Below are 20,476 nucleotides of genomic sequence, written 5' to 3' on the forward strand. Positions count from 1 at the left end.
TCGGGAGGGTCGGGGGGGGGGAGGGGGAGGGGAGGGTAGGGTAGGGTAGGGTAGGGTAGGGTAGGGTAGGGTATCTGCTCGCCTTTCTTCCTCTCCCTCGCTTTTCTAAATACCCTTTTTTTTAAATCTGTAAGTAAAGAATTGTTTTGGTCTGCGATGACGAAACCGTCTGAGATCAGGGTTGAGTTTCAGACATTTCACTGGCGCAGACAAGAGCCCTGGCCTGTAGGCCGTATGAAGACACGTCGTATCTAGCGAGCGTACCATCCCGTCTGTGCTTGGCTCCCCGTCAGGGAGGCGCGAGGAGGTGCTGCCGGCGGCCGAGGCTCCCGGCCCCAGAGTCCTGTCCGCGGAGGAGCAGCGGCGCCTGGCCGAGCAGGAGGAGAACACGCTGCGGGAGCTCAGGCTCTTTCTCAGGGACGTGACCAAGCGCCTGGCCACCGACAAACGCTTCAGCATCTTCAGCAAGCCGGTGGACATCGACGAGGTAAAGAGGAACGGCAAAGAGGGCCAAACCCGCCTTACTCCTGTGCTTTTTTTTATTTTATTTTTTTTAAATGAACTTTTTCGCGTCAGGTGTCGGACTACCTGGAGGTCATCCGGCAGCCGATGGACCTGTCCACCGCCATGACCAAGATCGACACCCACCAGTACCTGAGAGGGAAGGACTTCCTGGGGGACATCGACCTCATCTGCAGTAACGCTCTGGAATACAATCCTGACAAGGACCCTGGAGGTGAGGGCTGATATGACATAGGCATGCTCAGGAAAACACGCACACGCATGTGGGGTAATGCACATGAATGCAATATACAAATTCATTTTAATCAGTGCACAATTCACATGCCCTTTATCAGATGTGTGCTTGCTTGAATGTGCACAAAGTTTGAATAAATACAATAAAATAGAATCGTCACGCTAAAATAGACTGAAGGCATCACAGAATTTTTCCTTTTTAAAGCGTAGGGATTAAATTAATATTGATCATTTCAGACAGAATTCGGTAAGAAAGCCGCGATGGAGATGTGATGTGAAGGAGGCCGTCGTACGCTGAGCAGATTTTGTGGTCTTGATTGAGGAGAATAGAAACAAAGCGGATCCAGTGGAGTTACAGGTTGTAGTCACAGTGTTTGCCGGCTTAATGGCCTTTGTCTGCCAACCAGTGTGTGTGTGTGTGCGTGTGTGTGAAGAAGCACGGTCATAAGTCACATGTCACTTTGAAGGTCGCGAGCAGCACTACAGTCAGTAGTGCATCTTCTCCAAAAATGTAGCTGCATATGTGAGTAATGGAAGCCATCCATGTATGAAAGTGTCTGAATGACGACATGTAGTGTTGAAGCACTTTGAGGGGTCGGAAGAGTAGAAAAACGCTTTTTACAAACTACAGTCCAATTACCACTCGCTTCTCTTGGCAAAGACCAAGATAGTGAAAGTAAAGAGCTGTCCTCAAACCGTCCAGGTGAAAACGGCCATTTCTTTGGTTTTGAAAGTGACCCCCCCCAAAAAAAAAAACGGTGTCATGTCGCCGAGGGTTGATACTCAAGTTCCTTCACAACAGCAACTAAGCGAATTCACTCGAGTCGAGGAATTCCTTCCACTCAACTTTCTAAAACTGAGAGTGAATACTGAGCAGCGAGCTGCCACACTCCATCTGATGTTCCCATGGTGATACAGCGACATTGGAGTCAAATACGTGCGAGCATGTGTCTGTGTAGTTACTGTTGTGTTCCATTAGGCCGTCATTGTGGGTAAAAAAAAAAAAAAAAAAAGCAATTAGATTCGGCACTTAATGACTTGTGGAAAGGGCTTCCAGGCAGTCGGATCACGCAACCTTCGAGATGGTTTTCTTCAACTTGAAAATTCAAACAAAACAAAGTGCGTTCAGCCCCCGCTGCAGACGGCGTCGTTGAGACGCTGCATATGCATGAAAATGTAATCTTCTCTTGTCTCGCAGCTGATTTGTACATCAGCCTCCCACCCGTCTTACACCTCTTCTGAAGCCAAGTACGAGCTGCACACACACACGCAAACAAAGAGGCCGGCTAGTTGCTTTAGCTCCAAAAATGAATTGGATTTCTAATGTATTGTTGTCTGCCTTGTGTAGTGTGCATGTTTAAGAATAAAAAATAAAATAAAACTCAGGATACTTGAAGAGCTTGTTGCAGAGAAGAAGTTGACGTTTTCTTTTACCAGAATCAAAACCTCCAAAACAAAAGGCACGATGGTAATTGAACGCCTGCATGCAGGCGACCCGCTTCGGACTTTCAATTAACGGGACCGTTTGGATCCTGGCACTGTGGGTTTTCCTGCTTTGTTGCCCCATAAAGATGTAGCCGCCTGACACGGATGGGAAGCAATTATCTGCCAGCCCAAATTAATAAATCATATCTCTGTGTTTGCAGGCGGGGGCCCTGGGTCATTTGTTGGAATACAGAGTCTACAAATGAAACGCTAAAAATGAAGAAAAATGCAATTAGGCAGGTTAATAAAGAAGACAAAACAAAGATTCTCAGCCAGCGCCTTTCCCAGGAAATGTGGCCTTGGACAATTACGCTGCTGGGGAAATTCTACGCCGGCTCCAAAGAGAAAAAAACGCTCATTATCCGTCTCTCCTTGTCCTTCACGCTATCTCCATCGCACCGTCCTCCATGTGCAATCATGTCGGCTTCCTGGAGCCCCCCCCTCCGCACCCCCACATCGCTAAATAGTAACTCGGTCACGTTTTTAAAAAGGCTGATAAATAAATCTTTGCCCCACCATGTGACTCGGTTCCACTGATGCGTCTTTTATTGCTCGAGGCCAGTAGAAATGTGGAAGAAACCGACCGCTGTGGATCGGGGGGGGGGTCATTCAGGGCCAAAAGAGTTCTGATGAGCTCTCTGCATCCCACCTGGCCTTTGACACCCCTCCGACTTTTGTGGGAGGGCGCGGTGTTGGTATCGAGGCCCTCGTGCACTGCTTGAGTCGTACCTCTTGACGCTCCTCACCAAAGCCAGCTGTATCCTTTTATTTCCTTCAACCTGTGAGAAAATGCCACAATCCTTTTTCTCACACATACAGTGGGAATTGGTATCGACTCTGCCTTAGCATTTCCATACATGATGGGAGAGGGAGGGAGGGAGGGAGGGGCGGGGAGAACGCAACATTAACCTGCAAACCAAATGGAGGGAAGGAAAAAACAGATATTTAAAAGAGCAGAAATTTTTGGAATATCACGTAGAATACAAAGGATTGACATCCTGTGCTGGCTGAAGAGACGCTGTAGTAACCAGTAACGCTGATGTCTTTTTTTTTTTCCCCCACTGTGTCCTCGTCCCCCAGACAAGGTCATCAGGCACCGGGCGTGCAGCCTGAAGGACACGGCTCACGCCATATTTGCTGCAGAGCTGGACCCCGAGTTTGACCGCATGTGCGAAGAGATCAAGGAGGCGCGCCGGAAGAGGGGTGAGGAAACGACTCCGGGTACTCCTTAAATAACGCACGCACACACACACACACACAAACAATGATGAACAATGTCAGCGCTTTCTAGCCTCGCAATAATGTGTAATATACATAATAAGGACATATCCTCTTTTACAACATGTGGGTTCATTCAACCATTCATTTTTGACAGAGGAGACCTAATACACCAGAGTGACAACTGCCTATTCAACTATAATAATAAGCAATAAATATACCTCATTTATTAAAGTACTTAGTGCAACGTGAGCTTCCCGGCTTGGAGCCAAGGAGTTCTGTACGGTCCGTCCTATTTGCTGGAGCAGGCGACGCGGTTTCCATTGCGGGAGAACTCGGTGGCACTCGGGGCTGCAGAGTGAGTTGGATTAGAAAGCAGCCTAATTTAGCACACTAATAACACCGAAGTGATCAGCATCATTTGTTAAGGCAAATAAACAAACACACATTATGGACCAATACTCGCTCACTTGAATAATGAGCCGGAATGAGCAGCTTCCGGCCTGTTCTGCCACCTTCTTCTCTTTTTTTTTTTCCTTCTTTTGTGTAGAAAGCTTTGATACATTATTTCAGAGAATAGAAACCTGCTTTCTAGGGGGGGGGGGGGGGGAACAAAATAAATGAATCTGTAGCCTTGCCCAGTGGCACTTGATGGAGGAGTCCGTTTTTTTTTTGTCTCGATGCCCCGAGGCTCCAGCACTTTATGCGGCTCCTTCTGTGCTCTCACCAAACTGCCCCCAGCACCACCCACCGGATTTAGGGTATCTCTAGATTAGGCCTGTGCAGATGAAAACACACGTATACAATCTCCTTAAATGATACACTTGAGCTTCTAAGTATAGACTCCCATGCATTGGTAATTTATTAAACATAGAGGCGTATCTACACAGAGTCCGGGTGCTGTGCTCGTCCACAAGGGGATAGACTGACCCAGGAGCATTCGTTCAATACCCGAGTCAGTGGTAAATGAGACCCTCACATAATTTTTTCTTTTCACTTATTGATTGACCACGAAAACATGTCTCCCCCTGCACATGAACATGTTTCTTTCACCCTCATTAAGAGACGGCAAGTCTCAATATGCATTCCCAGTTCAGTACACATGTATTGTAATCCATGTAAGCCCAGAGCATCTGACGTATGCAGTGCTTTTGACACACTAGTTCCAATAACTAAGAACGGGCAGCTCATTTTATACAATATCGAATTGTTAAATCAAACCTGTAGTTTTTAAAACAATCCAAAAAAATCCCCCCGATATTGTTAAAAGTTTAGTCCTTTTTTTGTTTGTCTGGGCTTGTCACATACAGACAAACAAACAGAGTGATTATAACTCCATGCGTCACACTTCACACACGGCTCACATTTATTGCGATCCGTTCTAAGCCGGCTCGTAATCTGCAGATGGTGTCGTTGTTCCAGCAGTCTAAATGTCATAAATCTCCTTTCGTCCTCCTGTTACAAACTAAAATGCTATTTGCACATTTCCTTATTCATAACAAGTTTGCTTCATTTTCTATGATTACACAAAGGCCTGGTTTCTTTTTCTCTAACCGGAAGCGTATCCAAGAGGAAGCACTTTTTGGAAGAAAGGATGCTGAATTATCATTATTATTGCAGTAGCACGAGGTAAATGCCAGAGATGGGGATTCAATAGCGTGACTGCCGAATATCATCATCATCATCATCATCATCATCATCATCATCATCATCATAATGCATCCATCGCCTGAGGGGAGGAATGAAGCAGTGTAAACATTTCATCTTCTCGTCAATGTCCTTCTATAAACCCAGCAATTAGCCCGGCCCGCTTGCCGGCTGTTTACCTTAGTTTTCCTCTGGGGGGGGTTCAGAAGATGAAACGAGCTGTGGCCGAAAAACTTGGATACCACTAGATGTCAAGAGTTGAGATGTGCCCCCCCCCTCCCCCCTCCACCCCACTGCTGCTTTTCATTCCCGACATTGAGGATATTGTTCTTCTTGTTCTTGTGGTAATGGTTTGCTCTGATTGACTCGTGGTCGGTGCTCGTCCTTTTGTTTATACACACGTCCGCGTGCACGCCAGCACGTTTCTGGAGTGGTTTCTCTTTAGCGCACAGCTGCACGTGCAGAGATGCCGTTGCCTGTTGTCGGTAAACCGATGCTCTGTGTGGCCCCGCAGACCTCCAGACGCCGGCTCAGCCGACCCCTCCGACGGGCGCCGTGGCAACCAGGAGGCAGCAGGCTGCGGGAGAGGAGCAGGCCAGGAGCGGCGCTCGGGGCGAGGCCGCCGACAAGCAGTGCAGCACCAGTGAGTACCCCCCCCCCCCCCCCCGCTTCATCCTAATCGGGACGCACAGCCACTCGCTGCTAACGTACATCTTCCTGTGCACATACTTATCGTGTCTGATTCTTTTCTTTTTTTAACACATGCAGCTCAAACAAATAATTGAGTATGTTTTTAACTTTCTGTTTGACACACACACAAATGGACACATGCATGGGCCCACATTTCTCAGAAGTGGAGAAACATCACAGCGAGTAGCCTCATTAGCCAAGCGGCTCTCTCTTCTAACCATTCAGAACGTGACCACGCCACAGAGCAATTACATGCCCACCTGTGGTAAACGGCAGGTGCCTAAGGGTGACGGGAGGGCCAGTTATGGACGGGGGGGCAGGCTAATAAGGCAGAGATAAGCAGCTTTTACATGTAGTCTCAAGACCTGGCTCCCACCTGGACAAAATAATGGGAATGGTACAGAAACTACCATGTGACATGTGAGAGCCAGAAGGCGGAACACTGTACGAGGAGCAAAATATCCTTGAACTGGAAAAAAAAAAAAATAGATCCATGTCGGTGCTGTTTCTTTGTGTCTGTGTAGTACGAGTGTCCAACACAAGGTGGCGCTTGTCCCTCACTGGAGCGTCCCTCATGGAAGCCCTGTTGGCTGGGTAAACCAACCCTTCCCCCCCCTCGTGAGAGACCAGGGCCTCTGTTGGCAACCATTAACACTGTAAGACTCTCTGTGGAGATCACTACATTTCATCTGGAAATCCAGGAGAAAAAGCAGCCAAATGGGAGGGAGGCCATATTTAATGAATTGTTTAATTTTACCGCCATCAATAATTCAATGCAGGTTAAGCTAATGGAGTCCTGATGGAGGACTCGAACACCGGACATGAGCCAGTGGCTTATTCAGGGAATCTTTCTTTTTTTTGAAAATGTCAATAGATATTATACCCAGTACACACATAGGGGGACAGTCAATAACTACAGCTTTTAGTTAATTCAACATCTGACACTCAATCAACTAATTGATATTTGTGTCGTCTGAGGAGCTCGACCTTCTTATTTTAAGGGTGAAAATTCATACTACTTACAGCTGTGTGTTTTTTATCTCCAAAGCCAAATGTCACAGATGCGGACCAGCAATTTGGAAGCTCTCGGGGGAGTTGTTATCAGCCCCCCAACCAGAGGCTTAATTAATTAGGCTGAGGTGATTAATTTGCGACATCGACAGCCAGTTCTCACCTGGAGCACCTCGGCGAGGCAGCCATTAGGCTAATTGATCACGCTTGTGATGCAGCATCAGAACCGAGGAACAGAACCTTTCACCCCCCTTTTCCTTTCCTCTGCCACCGGGTTTACCCGGTTCTCAGTCTGCCTGGGACATCCAGATTAAATGTGGGGGGGGGCGGGAGGGGGCGGAGATGAGTTGCGCTATTTTGAACCGTGCAGAAAGTTGCGCGAGAAGCTTTTTCGAAGGGATATTTCTGGATCAGGTGTTAAAAGCAGTGGCTTGGCCCGCTTCTTGAGATCTAGAGAGCTGGGGGGGGGGGGTGATGTGGGAAACCTCTCTGGGGGAACAGGAGGAAGAAGGCTTCCATTAGCCCGCGCAGCAACGCCGTCATTCATGGTTACTCTGCTCTGTCCCGTCACTCCATCCCCAGAGAAGCTGAAACCCAAAGACGGGGTTCATTCCAAGTGCAGCACCACACGGATCTGGTTCAAGCGGAGTGCCTTCCTTTCATTCATTATTAAGACCCCACTTCTGTTTTCTGTTAAGTCAATCATGCGTGTGCATGTGAGCTAAATCAGCAGTTTGTTTTTTTCCTCCTGATGGCCTCACTAAAATATCTATTGTCTGATTATGAAGCCTTAAATTCGGGGGGTTGTTTCAGCACCGATCGCTGATCGAGGCCGCGCGACGCGTCCAACAGCCCCCCCCCCCCCCCCCCCCCGCGCCGCATTCATCTCCACCGAGCGCCGCTGTGTCTCGGCATCCATCGACAAACACCATGACGGGATCTTTAAAGTCACAAGGGCGACTTCTGCCTCCTGAAGTAGTCGCTGCTTCGGGATTCTTCCGTTTCCGAGGACAAAAGCCGCATTAACCCAGCGCCGCGAAGGCCACGCCGCGGGTTGACAGGAGGCCGCCCTCTTTGAAACGCGAGACGATGTTCTATTAACATCCGTTCACGAGGACGTCGGACCTGCTGCTCCGGGGGTGGAGGGGGAACCTTGAGGCAAATGGCTTTTTGCACGCCGCGGTAAAAACGGCGTCCCCCGAGGAGCTGCTTCCACCGCGTTGCGTCGCCGTTATACCCAAGCGCTGTTCTGTGTCAGCGATATGTGGACACACTCTTCTTCTGGCAAAAAAAAAAACTAAGTAAATCGAGATCGGGGTTTTTAAATCATTTATAGAACGTGGTTTATATCTTTGCTCCATTCCTGTGGTAGAATTACTTCCATTATTTTATAATGTATGAGTCGTCACATATCGCACGTTTCCGCCCCCATCCACTAATGGCCGCCTGAACTGCGTCTGGTACAAACTGATGAGTCCTTTAGGAATAAAATGCCACGCTATTGGTCGACAGGCCGCGATCATCTCACGCCTCGACTCTTGTAACTCCTTCGACCTCCGACCTCTGCAGCAGCAGCTGCTGCGCTGGTCTTAACCCACTGCTTCCTTCATCAGGTGCACTTCCTGTTGGCACTTTGTCGCCGGGCTTCTCTTTGAAGAAATTGTACTCTTCTTGGTTCTTGTTTTTCTGCGTCTGGGCCCCACAATCCACGTGTAAGTCGCCTTTCGATAAAAGCGCCGGGCTAAATGTAAAGTGATGGTCGACGGCAGAAAGCTCTTTCTTCCCTGAAAGTAGTGATTTACAACCGGGAAGCCGGCTCGGCTCAACGGAAGATAACGCTCCGCGCTGAGCGCTGAGCGGTGAGCGCTGAGCTGCCGTTTCTTCTGGGCGGGGGGGGGGGGCCTGTCTGATCGTTGTGTGAAACCAATGTAGCACAATGCTTTATTTTTTTGTTCGTTTCATTTGTTTGTGTGTCTCTCTCTGTGCAGTTGGGGCTGCGTGATAAGCGCTCACAATTTGCCAAAGTAGGGTGGAAAGATTCTAATGTCTGTTTTCCCATTACTATGCAATGCGTATATACAGTGTGTGTATGTATATATATATATATATATATATATACATATATATATATATATATATATATATAGTTATATAAATTATGGTAAACTGCCTTTGTTTCTGCCTGAAAGGAGTGAGCCCTGGAGAGCTGCGCTGCAATGATTGATTGTCTTTGTGCATGCCCAGTAGCTGCTGGGCTGAGGCTGACAGACAGGTGATGGAGGGGGGCGGGAGGGGAGGGGCGGGGGGGCGCTGTAAATCTCTGCAGCCTCCCCGCCGCGTCTATGCGCCGACGTGTCTGTTGATCTGACTGATGAATCGGATGGCCGGACCTCAAATGGCGCGTTCATTGCTTCGACGCCGTCTCTTCCCTGACCCCCCCCCCCTCACCACTACCCGGGGGAACGCGCTTGCCGTCGATACCCGCAGGCAGACACGGGTGTGCGTTCGCACGAAGCACCGACCGTCCAGCCTCTCTCCAAATCACAGCGGATCCGGGGCCCTGCCTTCGATGACGAGTGGTCTGTCTGCTCCTCTGACTCTCTGCATTGAGCTTGTGCTGCAGACGCAACGTTACACCAGTTCTCCTGGGCTCCCACTCTTGATTGTTTGTTTTTTTTCACCCCCAGTGCAGTCGATTAGTCCATTTCGGTAAACATCAGAAGCCAGTCAACGCCAAGCAGCTTAATGGGCTGTATTCCCTCCCTCTGCTTGGTTCTGATAACTTGTAATCGACTGGAACAATTGCACAAACATGACGCATTAGCGCTCGATTTGTCGGGGCCCCACTTACGGATTTATTCGTTGGATCCAAATTATATATTTGGACCTAATGCACTTCTGAAACCCAGCTTGATGGGAAGCAAACCAAGTATCTGTTTCTCGTTAGGAGGCACCTTTTTAATGCAGGACTGGTTCGACACGCATCAGTTTTAATTTCGGCAGCTATTTTTGATTCAGTCTCAGTTTCAAACGCATATTAGTTTTAGTCATTTTAATCCTTAGTTTTAGTCGACGAAAATGCTGAACATTTTAGTCTAGTTTTAGTCACATTTAATAGCCTCATTAAACTCCTTCCCTTCTCAGGCCGGTCCGCTGGACCTCGTGTCTGCTGGCTTCGGCCGGTTATCAAAACGACCCGTTTCAGATACAGAATCCCTTTGTGTTCCCTTCTGAAGCCTCGCATCAAGACACATGTCCTTTTACTTAAGACGCTGCGCTACTTCGAAGCTCTCTGTGTTGTGCCAGATTCTCAATAAAGTTAGAAGAAGAAATCCCCTGGTCACAAAGATACTCGTTTCAACCTTACATGGAATTTGCATGCCGCTAAATACCCAACTGAGATCAGGAAAAAGGATCCGAACACCAGGGGAACCGACCCCCCCCCCCCCCCCCCACAAACCTGCCGTTCTGACAGAGGAACCTTCCACTGAACGCTACTAAAAACATGATCGTCTCGTTAACGAAAGTTGGAATAGATTCATAGTTTTTATTCTCAAAGATCCGTTCTCGTCATGTCCAACATTTTTCGTCATAGTTTTTGACACAAAATGAACAGTGACACGCGTGGACCCTTTCAAAGCGAGCGTCGCACAACACTGGTCTCCTTCTGCCGTGAGGTTTTTTTTGTGTAACTGACAAAAGTCCACCATAGAGTACACCATAATATTTCTCCCTTTAATAATGGCGAAGCTTCCGCGGCGGCGATGTAAGAGCCGGCCATCCGTGCTCGGGTTTTTTTTTTTTTTTTTTTTTTTAATTACATGAAATTACTCTTACGAACGGCGCTCATCCAGCCCGATCTCCATTAAACCCAGAAAGGAGACGCATCACGGGCCCTTTTCCCAGCACGCCTGTCACTCTGCCGTGTTGTGGAAGGTCGAGGGTCGTAACGCCCCCCCATCCCCCCCTCCCCAGGTCGGACCCGGTGGTGGCTTTATTGTTGCAGATCAAGCGGCCTCATCTGAAGCATGTCAGTTGGTAATGATCGTGCGGTCATGCTGCATTAACGTGGCACCTTTCAGGAGGGGGGGGGGGCTTCTAAATTGTGTTGTTGTGGCGCCTTCACGCCATTTCGTGGTCAGGGACAAGTGGCTGTGATTTGCTCTCCGTCTCTCTCTCTCTCTCTCTCGCTCTGTGTCTCCATCTCGCTCGCTCTCTCCTTTTTTTTCAATGACTTTTCAGTAGCGCTTAACCCTCAGATCAATCAAACGTTGTCATCCCACCGTTTAGGGACTCGGCCTCATTACGTTTCACATACACACCTAACAAATCCAGTTAAATCCAAAGCGGCCAGCGAGTGCGTCGTCAAAAATGAACATTCAGTTACATTGCCGTCTTTCCAGTGGTCTTCAAATTGAATTATCACCAAGGCGGAGATTTATTACCGAGCTTTTCTATTTGATTGTCTCGCAGTATAAGCTTTCCTGGCATTTTCCTGCCCAGCTCTGTTTCTCAGTAAATGTAGAAAATTGTGCTTTATTTTTTAAAACTTTTTAGTCAAATTACCTCTGTAATTCCTAATGAAATTTGGGGATTGCATATAGGGAACGTTTGCAATTCTCTGATCTGTATTACACTACGGTATTAGATTAAAGGGAAATTGGTTTGAAGTTATGAAAAAGTTTTGAAATGTAATTGTAATACCCGCGTGGGGAAAAACCTCCTAAGAGGGGAGTGAGTGTTCATACATGGGGGGGGGGGCTCCAGGCTCCATCACAGCATTTTGTCTTTGAGAGCAAATATTATGCACCGCTTTATTCCGGGGTGCGGCCCGTCTCTTGTTGTTTTGCTGTTGACTCGGCAGAGAGCGATCGATGGCGACCCCACAACATCCCCGGGATCAGCCGGAGTCTAGACGCCGTCTGGCCCGTCTGGCCCGTCTGCGCTACCAAGCCGGCATCCTATTCCACGTTTATGGATTTTCATTTTCGTCCGGCGATGAGCGTTACGTCACCTATGTAGGACGAAAACACTTGAGCAGAGCAAACTTCACTCAACCCCCTGAATGTGTGTAAAATAAATGATTTTAAAGTGTATACATTGTGTATTTTTAGTGATGAGAAGACCGAGCAGCTGACAGGGAGCGTTTCGATTGGCTCTCGGCGTGCTGACAGAGCAGATGGAATAATGGCTTGATTGAATCAGCCTCGTTTTGGTTGAGTGGAAAGTTTCTTTGCTGTGGATTCCTTCAGTCTAAGCGGACTTTCAGCAAGAAAGGAAATCCCTCCCCCCAAAAGAAGTCCGAACCATTCCTAGAATGGTCGTGGGAGGGATGGAGCGGGGGGGGGGGGGGGGTGCAGGAGGGAATGGGAAGGGCGCAAAGCGGCAACTAAGGGAAGTGAGTGATCTCTTTCATTTCCAGAGGCTCGGATGGGATCGTTCATCGATCCGGACGTTTCATTAAGTGTCGGCGTGGAGTGTCACATGAGGTGACAGACCGCCGCGGCGTGTTTTTTCCCCTCATGACCCCCCCGGGGGGGGGCGCTGAGGCTCTGCGTCACCACGTCCACCTTCCCCAACGGCGACAGTGTCGCTCCACTTCCCTCACCTGAGTACTTTATTCCTCCATAATTAAAAGTTCCAAAGCTGTGAAATTGCACCTAGTTTGCCACCTTCCCACTGCCTCATATTCTGGAAAAAAATATAATGTTAGAATTTTTTTGAAAAAAATCAATGTGTTGAAAAAGTAACAAAAATATTTCTTCAAAAAAGATAGATTAAAAAAAGTTCAAAAATGTTGGGTGAAGGAAATAGTCAATTGTAATTGAAATAGTCCGTATTGGTTTGTGTTCGTCCCATTAGACACAACAGCGGCTGACAGACTTAAATATAGAAAATATACTATATAAACTTAGACTATAGACTTTTTCCTCCTGAGCTGACTAGAAGTCATTTTAAATTCAGCCTGGCTTGATGGAGGACAGATGAACGATCTTTGTATGACGAGGCAAAGACATTATTCATTCATGCTCATTATTTATGTTACAGAAGCAGTTCATGGGGGACCTCTGTACCTTTTTAATCTAGACTACTCATTGTTTTTTGTTTTTTTTCATGGATATTTCTAAGGACAAAATAAAAAATATTCATTGAGTTTAAGTGATTAGGCACCATTCAATTTGAATTTGTTCTGCTGTCACGGAAAGCGGGGGGACACACAGCTTTTGTGCCGTGTTAATTACAGCTCAGTGGAATGATTCAGATAGAAGGAAAGAAATGGCTGAAATCTCCCTGGGGGGGGGGGATAGAGTTCGAAAAGAATAAGCTCTCGTGACTCACAGCTCACAGCGGCGAAACCAAAGCAGTGTCGCACTTCAGATCCGGTTCCCGGCCTCCCAGCCAACCAAAGCGCCGCGTGGAGCAGATGCTTTCATTTGATTTCCAGATGCTCAGCTCCTCTGTCGGTGTCTGATGGCGCCGATCCGCACAGCCGGACCCTTCCAGGCGTCTCTCTCTCTCTCTCTCTCTCTCTCTCTCTCTCAAGGTCAGAGTGAGTTTGTTTGCTTTAAGACGTCGACGTGTCAGATCCCCCCCCCCCCCTCCTCCTCCTCCTCCCCCATGGCTCCTCCCCATCAGTCGCAGGTGATGAGAGCACGGCGGATCGATACTTCATTAATGCTACCAGATCGAGGGTCCAATTCCAATGACCCAGGGTGGCAGAAAAAGGGTTTGAACGCCCGGCCATGTGCCCCCCCCCCCCCCCCCCCCTGTCTGAACACGCCTATTTGGTCCGCGTGCCGCATGTGTTCGGTGCGTGTGCACACAGCCCAGCGGTCACAGTGGCTTCGGAGGGATCGGCACTTCTTCAAGTCTCCGAATTGAAATTGGTTTGAGATGAGTTCTTGCATGCTGTACGTCTCTGAGAGGGAGGGGGGGTGGCTTCAGTGTAGCATGCTGCCTACCTGCGGGGGGAGGTGGGGGGGGGGGGAGGTTACGCTTCTATGGTCAGTTGTTTTTGGTTTAAACTCTCAATGCTGCACCCTCAATGTTTTGGTTCCTTAGGGAACTATTTCTCTAACTATTTTAATCATGTAACGATACAAATGTGATTTTAGTCTTTAATTTAACTACTACACCGATTTACTACAATCAGATATTAACATCAGTGGCAATAACGGTTTTATTCCACCTTTTCCCTGCAGCCAACCGTAAGCCTTAATCCTCCTGCATTCACATTTTGTCGGGAGAAAACTCGTGTCACATCTCTCTCGCTGTCCCGTTTTCCATTTTTTTTTTCTCACTTAAATTTGAAAGTCTAATATTTTCCAATTTGAACTCTTGTAAGTTTTTCTTCCCTTTCAAATCTAAGCTGTGATGTATGGCCCCCCCCCACCCCCTGTGACTGATGTGAATCTCAAATCCATAGGACTATGGAGATTGCCCATGTGACCGCACACAGGAGCCCATTTGTATGTTCTTTGGCTCTCACTCGGGCCTGTTCTCGTATGTATTCCCCCCCCCGCACGTGTCCTCAGCTTTGACCCGGTGTCCTTCCTGTAAATCCATCCAGGAGTCGGGAAGAAAACCCTTTCCGAGGATGCTAGGAAACACACACACACACACACACACACACACACACACACAGGCAACAACGGAGGGTCTGTCCAGGTTAGGCGAGGACAGTGTGAGGTGTTACTGGTAGGGGCGGGCTAGCTGACCTGAGAGAACTTGATACACCGTGAAGGACTTTGTTTACCTTGTTTGCTGCAGCTCCGTTTTCTTTTTTTTTTCTTTCTCATCTTCTTTTGAGCCTTAATAAAAGCAGTTATAGCTTTTTTTCAGTTCTCGGTAGCTGGTTGGACGAAGCCATCCATCACTATTAATAATACCAGACCCACCATAATGATGAGAGGAGCACAGTGCTTGTTGTTCAGTGCATCTCATCAAACGGTAAAATGTCTCTACTTTTCCTTCAAAACAAATTAAGCTTTTTGTTGCATTGAAAAGATATCTGTGGCATATTGTGCTTTCATTTACCCCCCCCCGTCAGACCTCCTGAGGTGGTTTTCATGAGCGTGAATACCAATGAGGTGGTTCAGTCCGATGGGTGGAGTGGCGCCTCATCGCGGCTCGCGTCCCCATCTCCGTCGTTTAGTCGGATCCCTCACGTTATCGGGGGATAAAACGCGTCTAGAACAGCTGTTGGGATCATCATTTCAGACACGCGTCTCCAACTATGCACTGAATGTAGAGGCCCGTATTCCTTTATTATGTGTTTAGGTACTTATGGTCCACATTACACCACTGCAGCATCGTGCTGATTTTGAAATGTGGGGCGCCACGGAGTAAATGGAGATCAGATCAGCGTGTGTTTAAATACGAGTGCAGATCGCAGCGAGATGATGTGCGCTGTGTCTGCGGGGTTCGGAAGTTGGGACACGTTCCTTTTTACATCACGTTTTTTGCTCTGCATTCTCTGGAGCTTGTGTATTTGACATTTTGGGCCAGTTGCCTGGCAACGAGCTGAGGCTCCAGGAAGTTTGCGGGTCCCAAACGGAGAGAACCCTTGTTGGTACCCATCAACCTGAGATGTACCTGCATGCCTTTGTGGCGCCGTGTGTCACGATGCTATTCGAGGTTTGCTGGGATGACCCCACTATGAACTGTGTGCGTGCAAATTGTCTGGATTGTTGCCATAGAGACGGCCCGTGTGTAGCCGTTTTCAGCGTTTAACACGGTGTGAATATTCTATGAAATCAGTTTTGTACTCTTTAAGTTCATGCGTTCTACGGACCGCTGCCCTTTGTTTAGTAATGATTCCGACCCAAAGAGCGTCCGTCAGTGTCGCCGGGCGGATTTATTCGACCAACGCTCGCCGCTTCATGCATTATTTAAGAGGCGGGTTTCCGACGAGTGGTCTGCTGCCTTTGGGTTTCACCTCTTTCGTCCCCCAGGAGCGTGGCGAGCTGCTCCCGTGTGTGTGTGTGTGTGTGTGTGTGTGTGTGTGTGTGTGTGCGCGCGCAGAGGAGACCAGAAAATCAACCACTACGCTTCATTATTCATTCTTCATTCTTTTCTACGCCGTTTTTTTTATCACATTTATGAAGGCAGAAATGAGAGAGAATATTAAACGCACTAAGAGGCCTTATTGATATGATTGGCGCTGGTTCACTGGGGCACTTTCGCTGCACTCTGTGCGAGCGCGCTTGCGTTATCCCCTTCCTCTCAGAACCCGGAGCACCATCTGTTGTCATTAGTGTCCAGCATCCATGATGGAGCAGAGCTGCCGCCTCCCGCCTGCCTCTCTCTCCCTCTCTCTCTGTGAGGACAGGCCAAACGTCTGGGTTTAACAATCAAATCGCAAGCTGTGAGACGTTTTTGTCTTCTGCAGCGCTTCTGCATTAGAGGGATGTGTTTTTGTGTGTGTTTTTTTTTTTTTAAGGGTTGTCGGGTTCTCGACTAGTTGGCTTTAGAAGTTAAGGTCGCAATCTCATTTTTGATTGACTCATTTTTCACCTGAGGTCTGATCACTTTAATAAAGCACACAAACCACCGCCTGTCCACTTAAAGTGCTTCGATCAGGATTTTTTGGGGCAGATCATTGATCGGGGAGCATGTGGGTGGGGGGGGGGGGGGGGGGGGGGTCGGCCTCTCGGAGCCGCTCAGCAGGCGCTCGTGTGTGTGTGTGTTTGCGTGCAGGCTTGTCTCTCTGTTCTTTAGACACGACTGACAAACATCTGCAATAAAAAAAGTAATTTAAAAAAGATAATCACTAACAGCAGTGATACTATGCTTGAATAAAATGAATAAAGCCCGACAGATGTTAATCTCCTGCCGTGTGTGTGTGTGTGTGTGTGTGTGTGTGTGTGTGTGTGTGTGTGTGTGTGTGTGTGTGTGTGTGTGTGTGTGTGTGTGTGTGTGTGTGTGTGTGTGTGTGTGTGTGTGTGTGTGTGTGTGTGTGTGTGTGTGTGTGTGTGTGTGTGTGTGTGTGTGTGTGTGTGTGTCCAGCTGTTTCGCTCTCAGGGCAAATTTGATGGCGGTGCGAGAAATCAGGCGAATGAACATCGAAAACGTTTTAATTCAGAGTCGGCCTTCACAGAGACGACCCATCAAACTATTTATGACTGAAACCCTGGCTAATGATCGCTGGCGATGCATCGAGGCGCCCCCGCTGTGCGCCGGACCGAACTGGGACGACGACACCAGTCATCCGGAAAAACTCTTTGTAGAATAATAATGTGATTTCACTGTGATTTATTAAATTAAAGCAGTCGTCGATTATTTGACTCGAGCGTAGCTAAACCGCTTTGGTACAATTTTTAAGAAGAGAAAAAAAACAACTAACACAGTTGACCGAACAGCATCCAGGAGCTAGTTTTATTTGTGTAATGGACAGTTGCAGTGGATGCACGGTTTGACCCTAAAAGAGGGGGGGGGTTAGTGGTACTTTTTGCCTGTTTAATAGCGTTTCTCTCTTTCTCTCTCAGATCATGTAAAGCGCAAGATTCGCCGGCGGCCGTCCTGGGGGCGGGGCATCATCCGTAAGAAGAGGATCTACAGGAAGGAGACTGAAGAGGAGGAGGAGGAGGAAGAGGAAGAGGAAGAAGAGGGTGAACCCGAGGTGGAGGTGGCGGGGCCGAGTGACTCGTGTCTAACGCAGGATGAGGAGTCGTCCTGCGATACCATGGGCCCCCAGCCCAATGGCCACCACCCCCCCCACGGCCCCTCCACGGAGGAGGAGAGCTCCAACGAGCCCCCCGTCGCGGCTCCCGCCGAACCTCCGGATGACCCCGCCGCCGTCGCCCCCGCCGCCGCAGCCCAAGAAGAGCCCACGCCTAAGGAAGAGGAGGAGCTCACGCCCAAAGAGGCGGAGCCTGAAAGCACCGAGCCGCATTGCCCCGGGGGCAGCTGCGAGACCGCGGCAGGCCGGGGCGCGTCGATCGGAGGAAGCCGGGAGTCGGCCTGCTCGAGCCCCCCGCCGCCGCCGCCACGGGCGAACTGCGTGAACGGAAACGAGTCGATGGACAGCGTGGACTCGCGGGGCCTCGAGGTCGAGCAGAGGCCGGAGCGCCCTAACGCGGCGGGGCGGGAAGAGCACGAAGGCAAAAAGGAGAGCGACGCCGCGCAGGAGCAGCCGCACCAGGACGGGGGCACAGAGCAACATCTGGATCCAGAAGGTATGAAGCTAGAGCACCACAGCTGGATAATTCAAACAACCTTCATCTCAAGAATGCTTCTGTGTCTAAAATTTGATTAGACTATATATATATATATAATTTATTTTCCAAAAGTTGATGCTGTGAACTTAATATTCTCTGCAGGCAGACGTTCTCCAATACTTTTTGGGGTTTGGTCTCTTCATTTTAGTTTTTTAGTTGCTAATCAGCAGACATCCAATTAAGCAACTTAACAGAATCTGGGCATTTTTCACACATCGAGCCAGCTAATTGCCCCCCCCACACCCCCCACTTAATTACAAAGATAAATTACTTTTTTGATCATGAACTTGCACTTGGTGTATACCTCTCAAAATGGAGAGCGGGCATGAATAATGCAACATAAGCTACCAGTAATATGGATGCTATCCCCTGGCTTAGCAGATAGTATAGTTAGAACCCTCATTACGAACCCTTCTTCCCATCAATAATCCATCCGTCTTCCTTGCGGAGGTGGCGCCCCGGAGACGGGCGGGGGCGACCCGTCGGAGCCGTCCAAGGGACCCGCCGAAAAGACGGAGGAAGAGCCGCCAGCTGTCCCTCCCCAGCCTCCCGTAGTGGTGGACCGCCAGCGGCTCTCGGTAAACACGTCCTCCTCTGTGCATCTGAAGGCGCAAGCGGTTTGCAGAAGCTCATTGAACTCAGCCGCTCCGGGTGGGGGGGGGGTGGGTCAGGGTCCTGGTATTCACTGGCGCAGCGTCACGGCTGTCTGGGACGGTAAGAATGGAGACATCGGGTTTGTTCGGTGTGCTTTTCAATTAGGATTCATCGCTTTTCAAATCAACCTAAAGCAGTATTTCGATGCGTGGGTCCTTGAGACTATTTTTCAAGTTCTTTAGACGGAGCGGTTTCGTGTCCGCTGTCTGGTCACATGCTCTGTCCATGTGTTGCTGCAACATCTTGCCTGATTCGTGGCGTTTTATATTTGTTTGAAACGACACCAGCAGCAGGGGGACCACGTTTAGACAGTTTAGAAAAAAAAAAAGCCACTCTAGAGCCAAAACATTATCGCACCTCTCGCGACCTTATCGAGATCTGAGCTTTTTTTTTTTTTTTAAACCCCATCGCGCTCGATTCTACACGCTCATCATCCTTAATTTGGACCATGAAGGAAGCGACAGCTGGGCCCGTTTGGCGCCGTGCACGGACTGCGGATCGGGATTTGACTGCTCCTGTGATCTGTATCAAAGCAATGATCTGCCAATGTGAAAATGAACACTCTTAAGAGGGGGGGGAACATGTCCGTGGTCATTTGCCGTGACCGGCCATCACCCCGTGCGCTCGCTCGTTTCAGCGCGCGAAAGGAATCCGCGTCGGCGTTTTTTATGACCCAGAAGAACAGAGCAGCAAAAGAAGCAGAACATCCAAGAGAACGGAGCCGCAGAAGTTACACCGCAGTTCATGCATTCACTTCTTTTTTGATTTATTATATGCAAACCTCAGGCTGAAAAGAGAAAGTAGATGTTTTTCAGCAAAAATAAACACACATTCCACCAGCTAATGGGATGGTGAAATATAGACCTGCTGGTTTTAGCGGAGCCAGCTGCAGAATACTGTCGCATTTTAGCAAAAGACTAATTAGACGTGATTACGGAAAAGACGAGCTGTAATCCCAAAATGATACCAATATGCTCGTCTCATTTAGGTCCACATGGGTGCTTATGTCTTATGGGTGAGGGGGGGGGGGGGGGGGTTCTGGAGTGTTTTTCTTTCTTTTCTGTAGCCCCCCCAAAAACAGAGAAAGTTTGGTTTGCATTTGTAGCCGGGGAATGAGACTCACAGGACCTGATGTGTGGAGAACCGGGGGGGGTGGGGTGGAGGAGGAGGGGGGGGGAGTTGATCACGGATGACCGGCCTTAAGCTCCTTCCCGATCCAAAGGTCTGCTGTGTGAGGCTGTCACACTGCCCCTCTCAGATGGATAACTCCTGGTGCTTAGCCCCCCCCCCCCAAACCCCCCCTCCCTCCCTCGCTCTTTCATCTCTCAAACAGCCGTTCTGTATCCCCCCCCCCCCCCCCCCCCCCCATCTGGCCCCGGCGGAGAGGGGGCCAATTACGCCGGCGCTCCACATCTCTCTCAATCACCAGGTGACGTCCCTGTGACGTTTGAGGGGAAACAAGGCCATGACTCAAACATGAGCTCTCTCCCCCCCCCCCCCCCCGCCTCGCCGCGCCCGTCGACTCGTCCCGGCTATGTTCAAGTATCCGAGAGCCCGCCATTTTTTTTTTTTTTTCTTCTTCATTTTCTTTTTTCCTCCATGGTTCACCAGTCACTTTAGGTCCCACCTAATACCCCAAGTGTAAATTGGGAGCTCGGCTCAGTGGGTCAGCTGACAGGTCTTCACGCCCCCCCCCTCCCCGCCCCCCCGGTCCCCTGTGTAGTGTAGTTCATGTAAGAAGTGTTCTTCTGACACGTGCTTACTTCAGTGCTCCAAAGTGACACCCGGATACCGAG

General features: G+C 49.0%; 1 protein-coding gene across 1 annotated transcript in view; it reads left to right on the top strand.

Annotated features, from left to right (window-relative positions):
- Positions 1–20,124, top strand: part of atad2b (ATPase family AAA domain containing 2B) — a 34,496-nt gene extending 14,372 nt beyond the window's left edge. Inside the window, exons 21-27 of the mRNA XM_062559768.1 lie at positions 294–487; positions 577–736; positions 3,322–3,444; positions 5,621–5,749; positions 17,295–17,984; positions 18,477–18,604; positions 20,110–20,124. Coding sequence (XP_062415752.1) covers positions 294–487; positions 577–736; positions 3,322–3,444; positions 5,621–5,749; positions 17,295–17,984; positions 18,477–18,604; positions 20,110–20,124 — 1,439 coding nt within the window. The remainder of the gene's footprint in view (positions 1–293; positions 488–576; positions 737–3,321; positions 3,445–5,620; positions 5,750–17,294; positions 17,985–18,476; positions 18,605–20,109) is intronic.
- Positions 20,125–20,476: the final 352 nt, after the last annotated feature.

This window comes from Pungitius pungitius, chromosome 20, assembly GCF_949316345.1.
Source record: "Pungitius pungitius chromosome 20, fPunPun2.1, whole genome shotgun sequence".
Classification (NCBI taxonomy): Eukaryota; Metazoa; Chordata; class Actinopteri; order Perciformes; family Gasterosteidae; genus Pungitius; species Pungitius pungitius.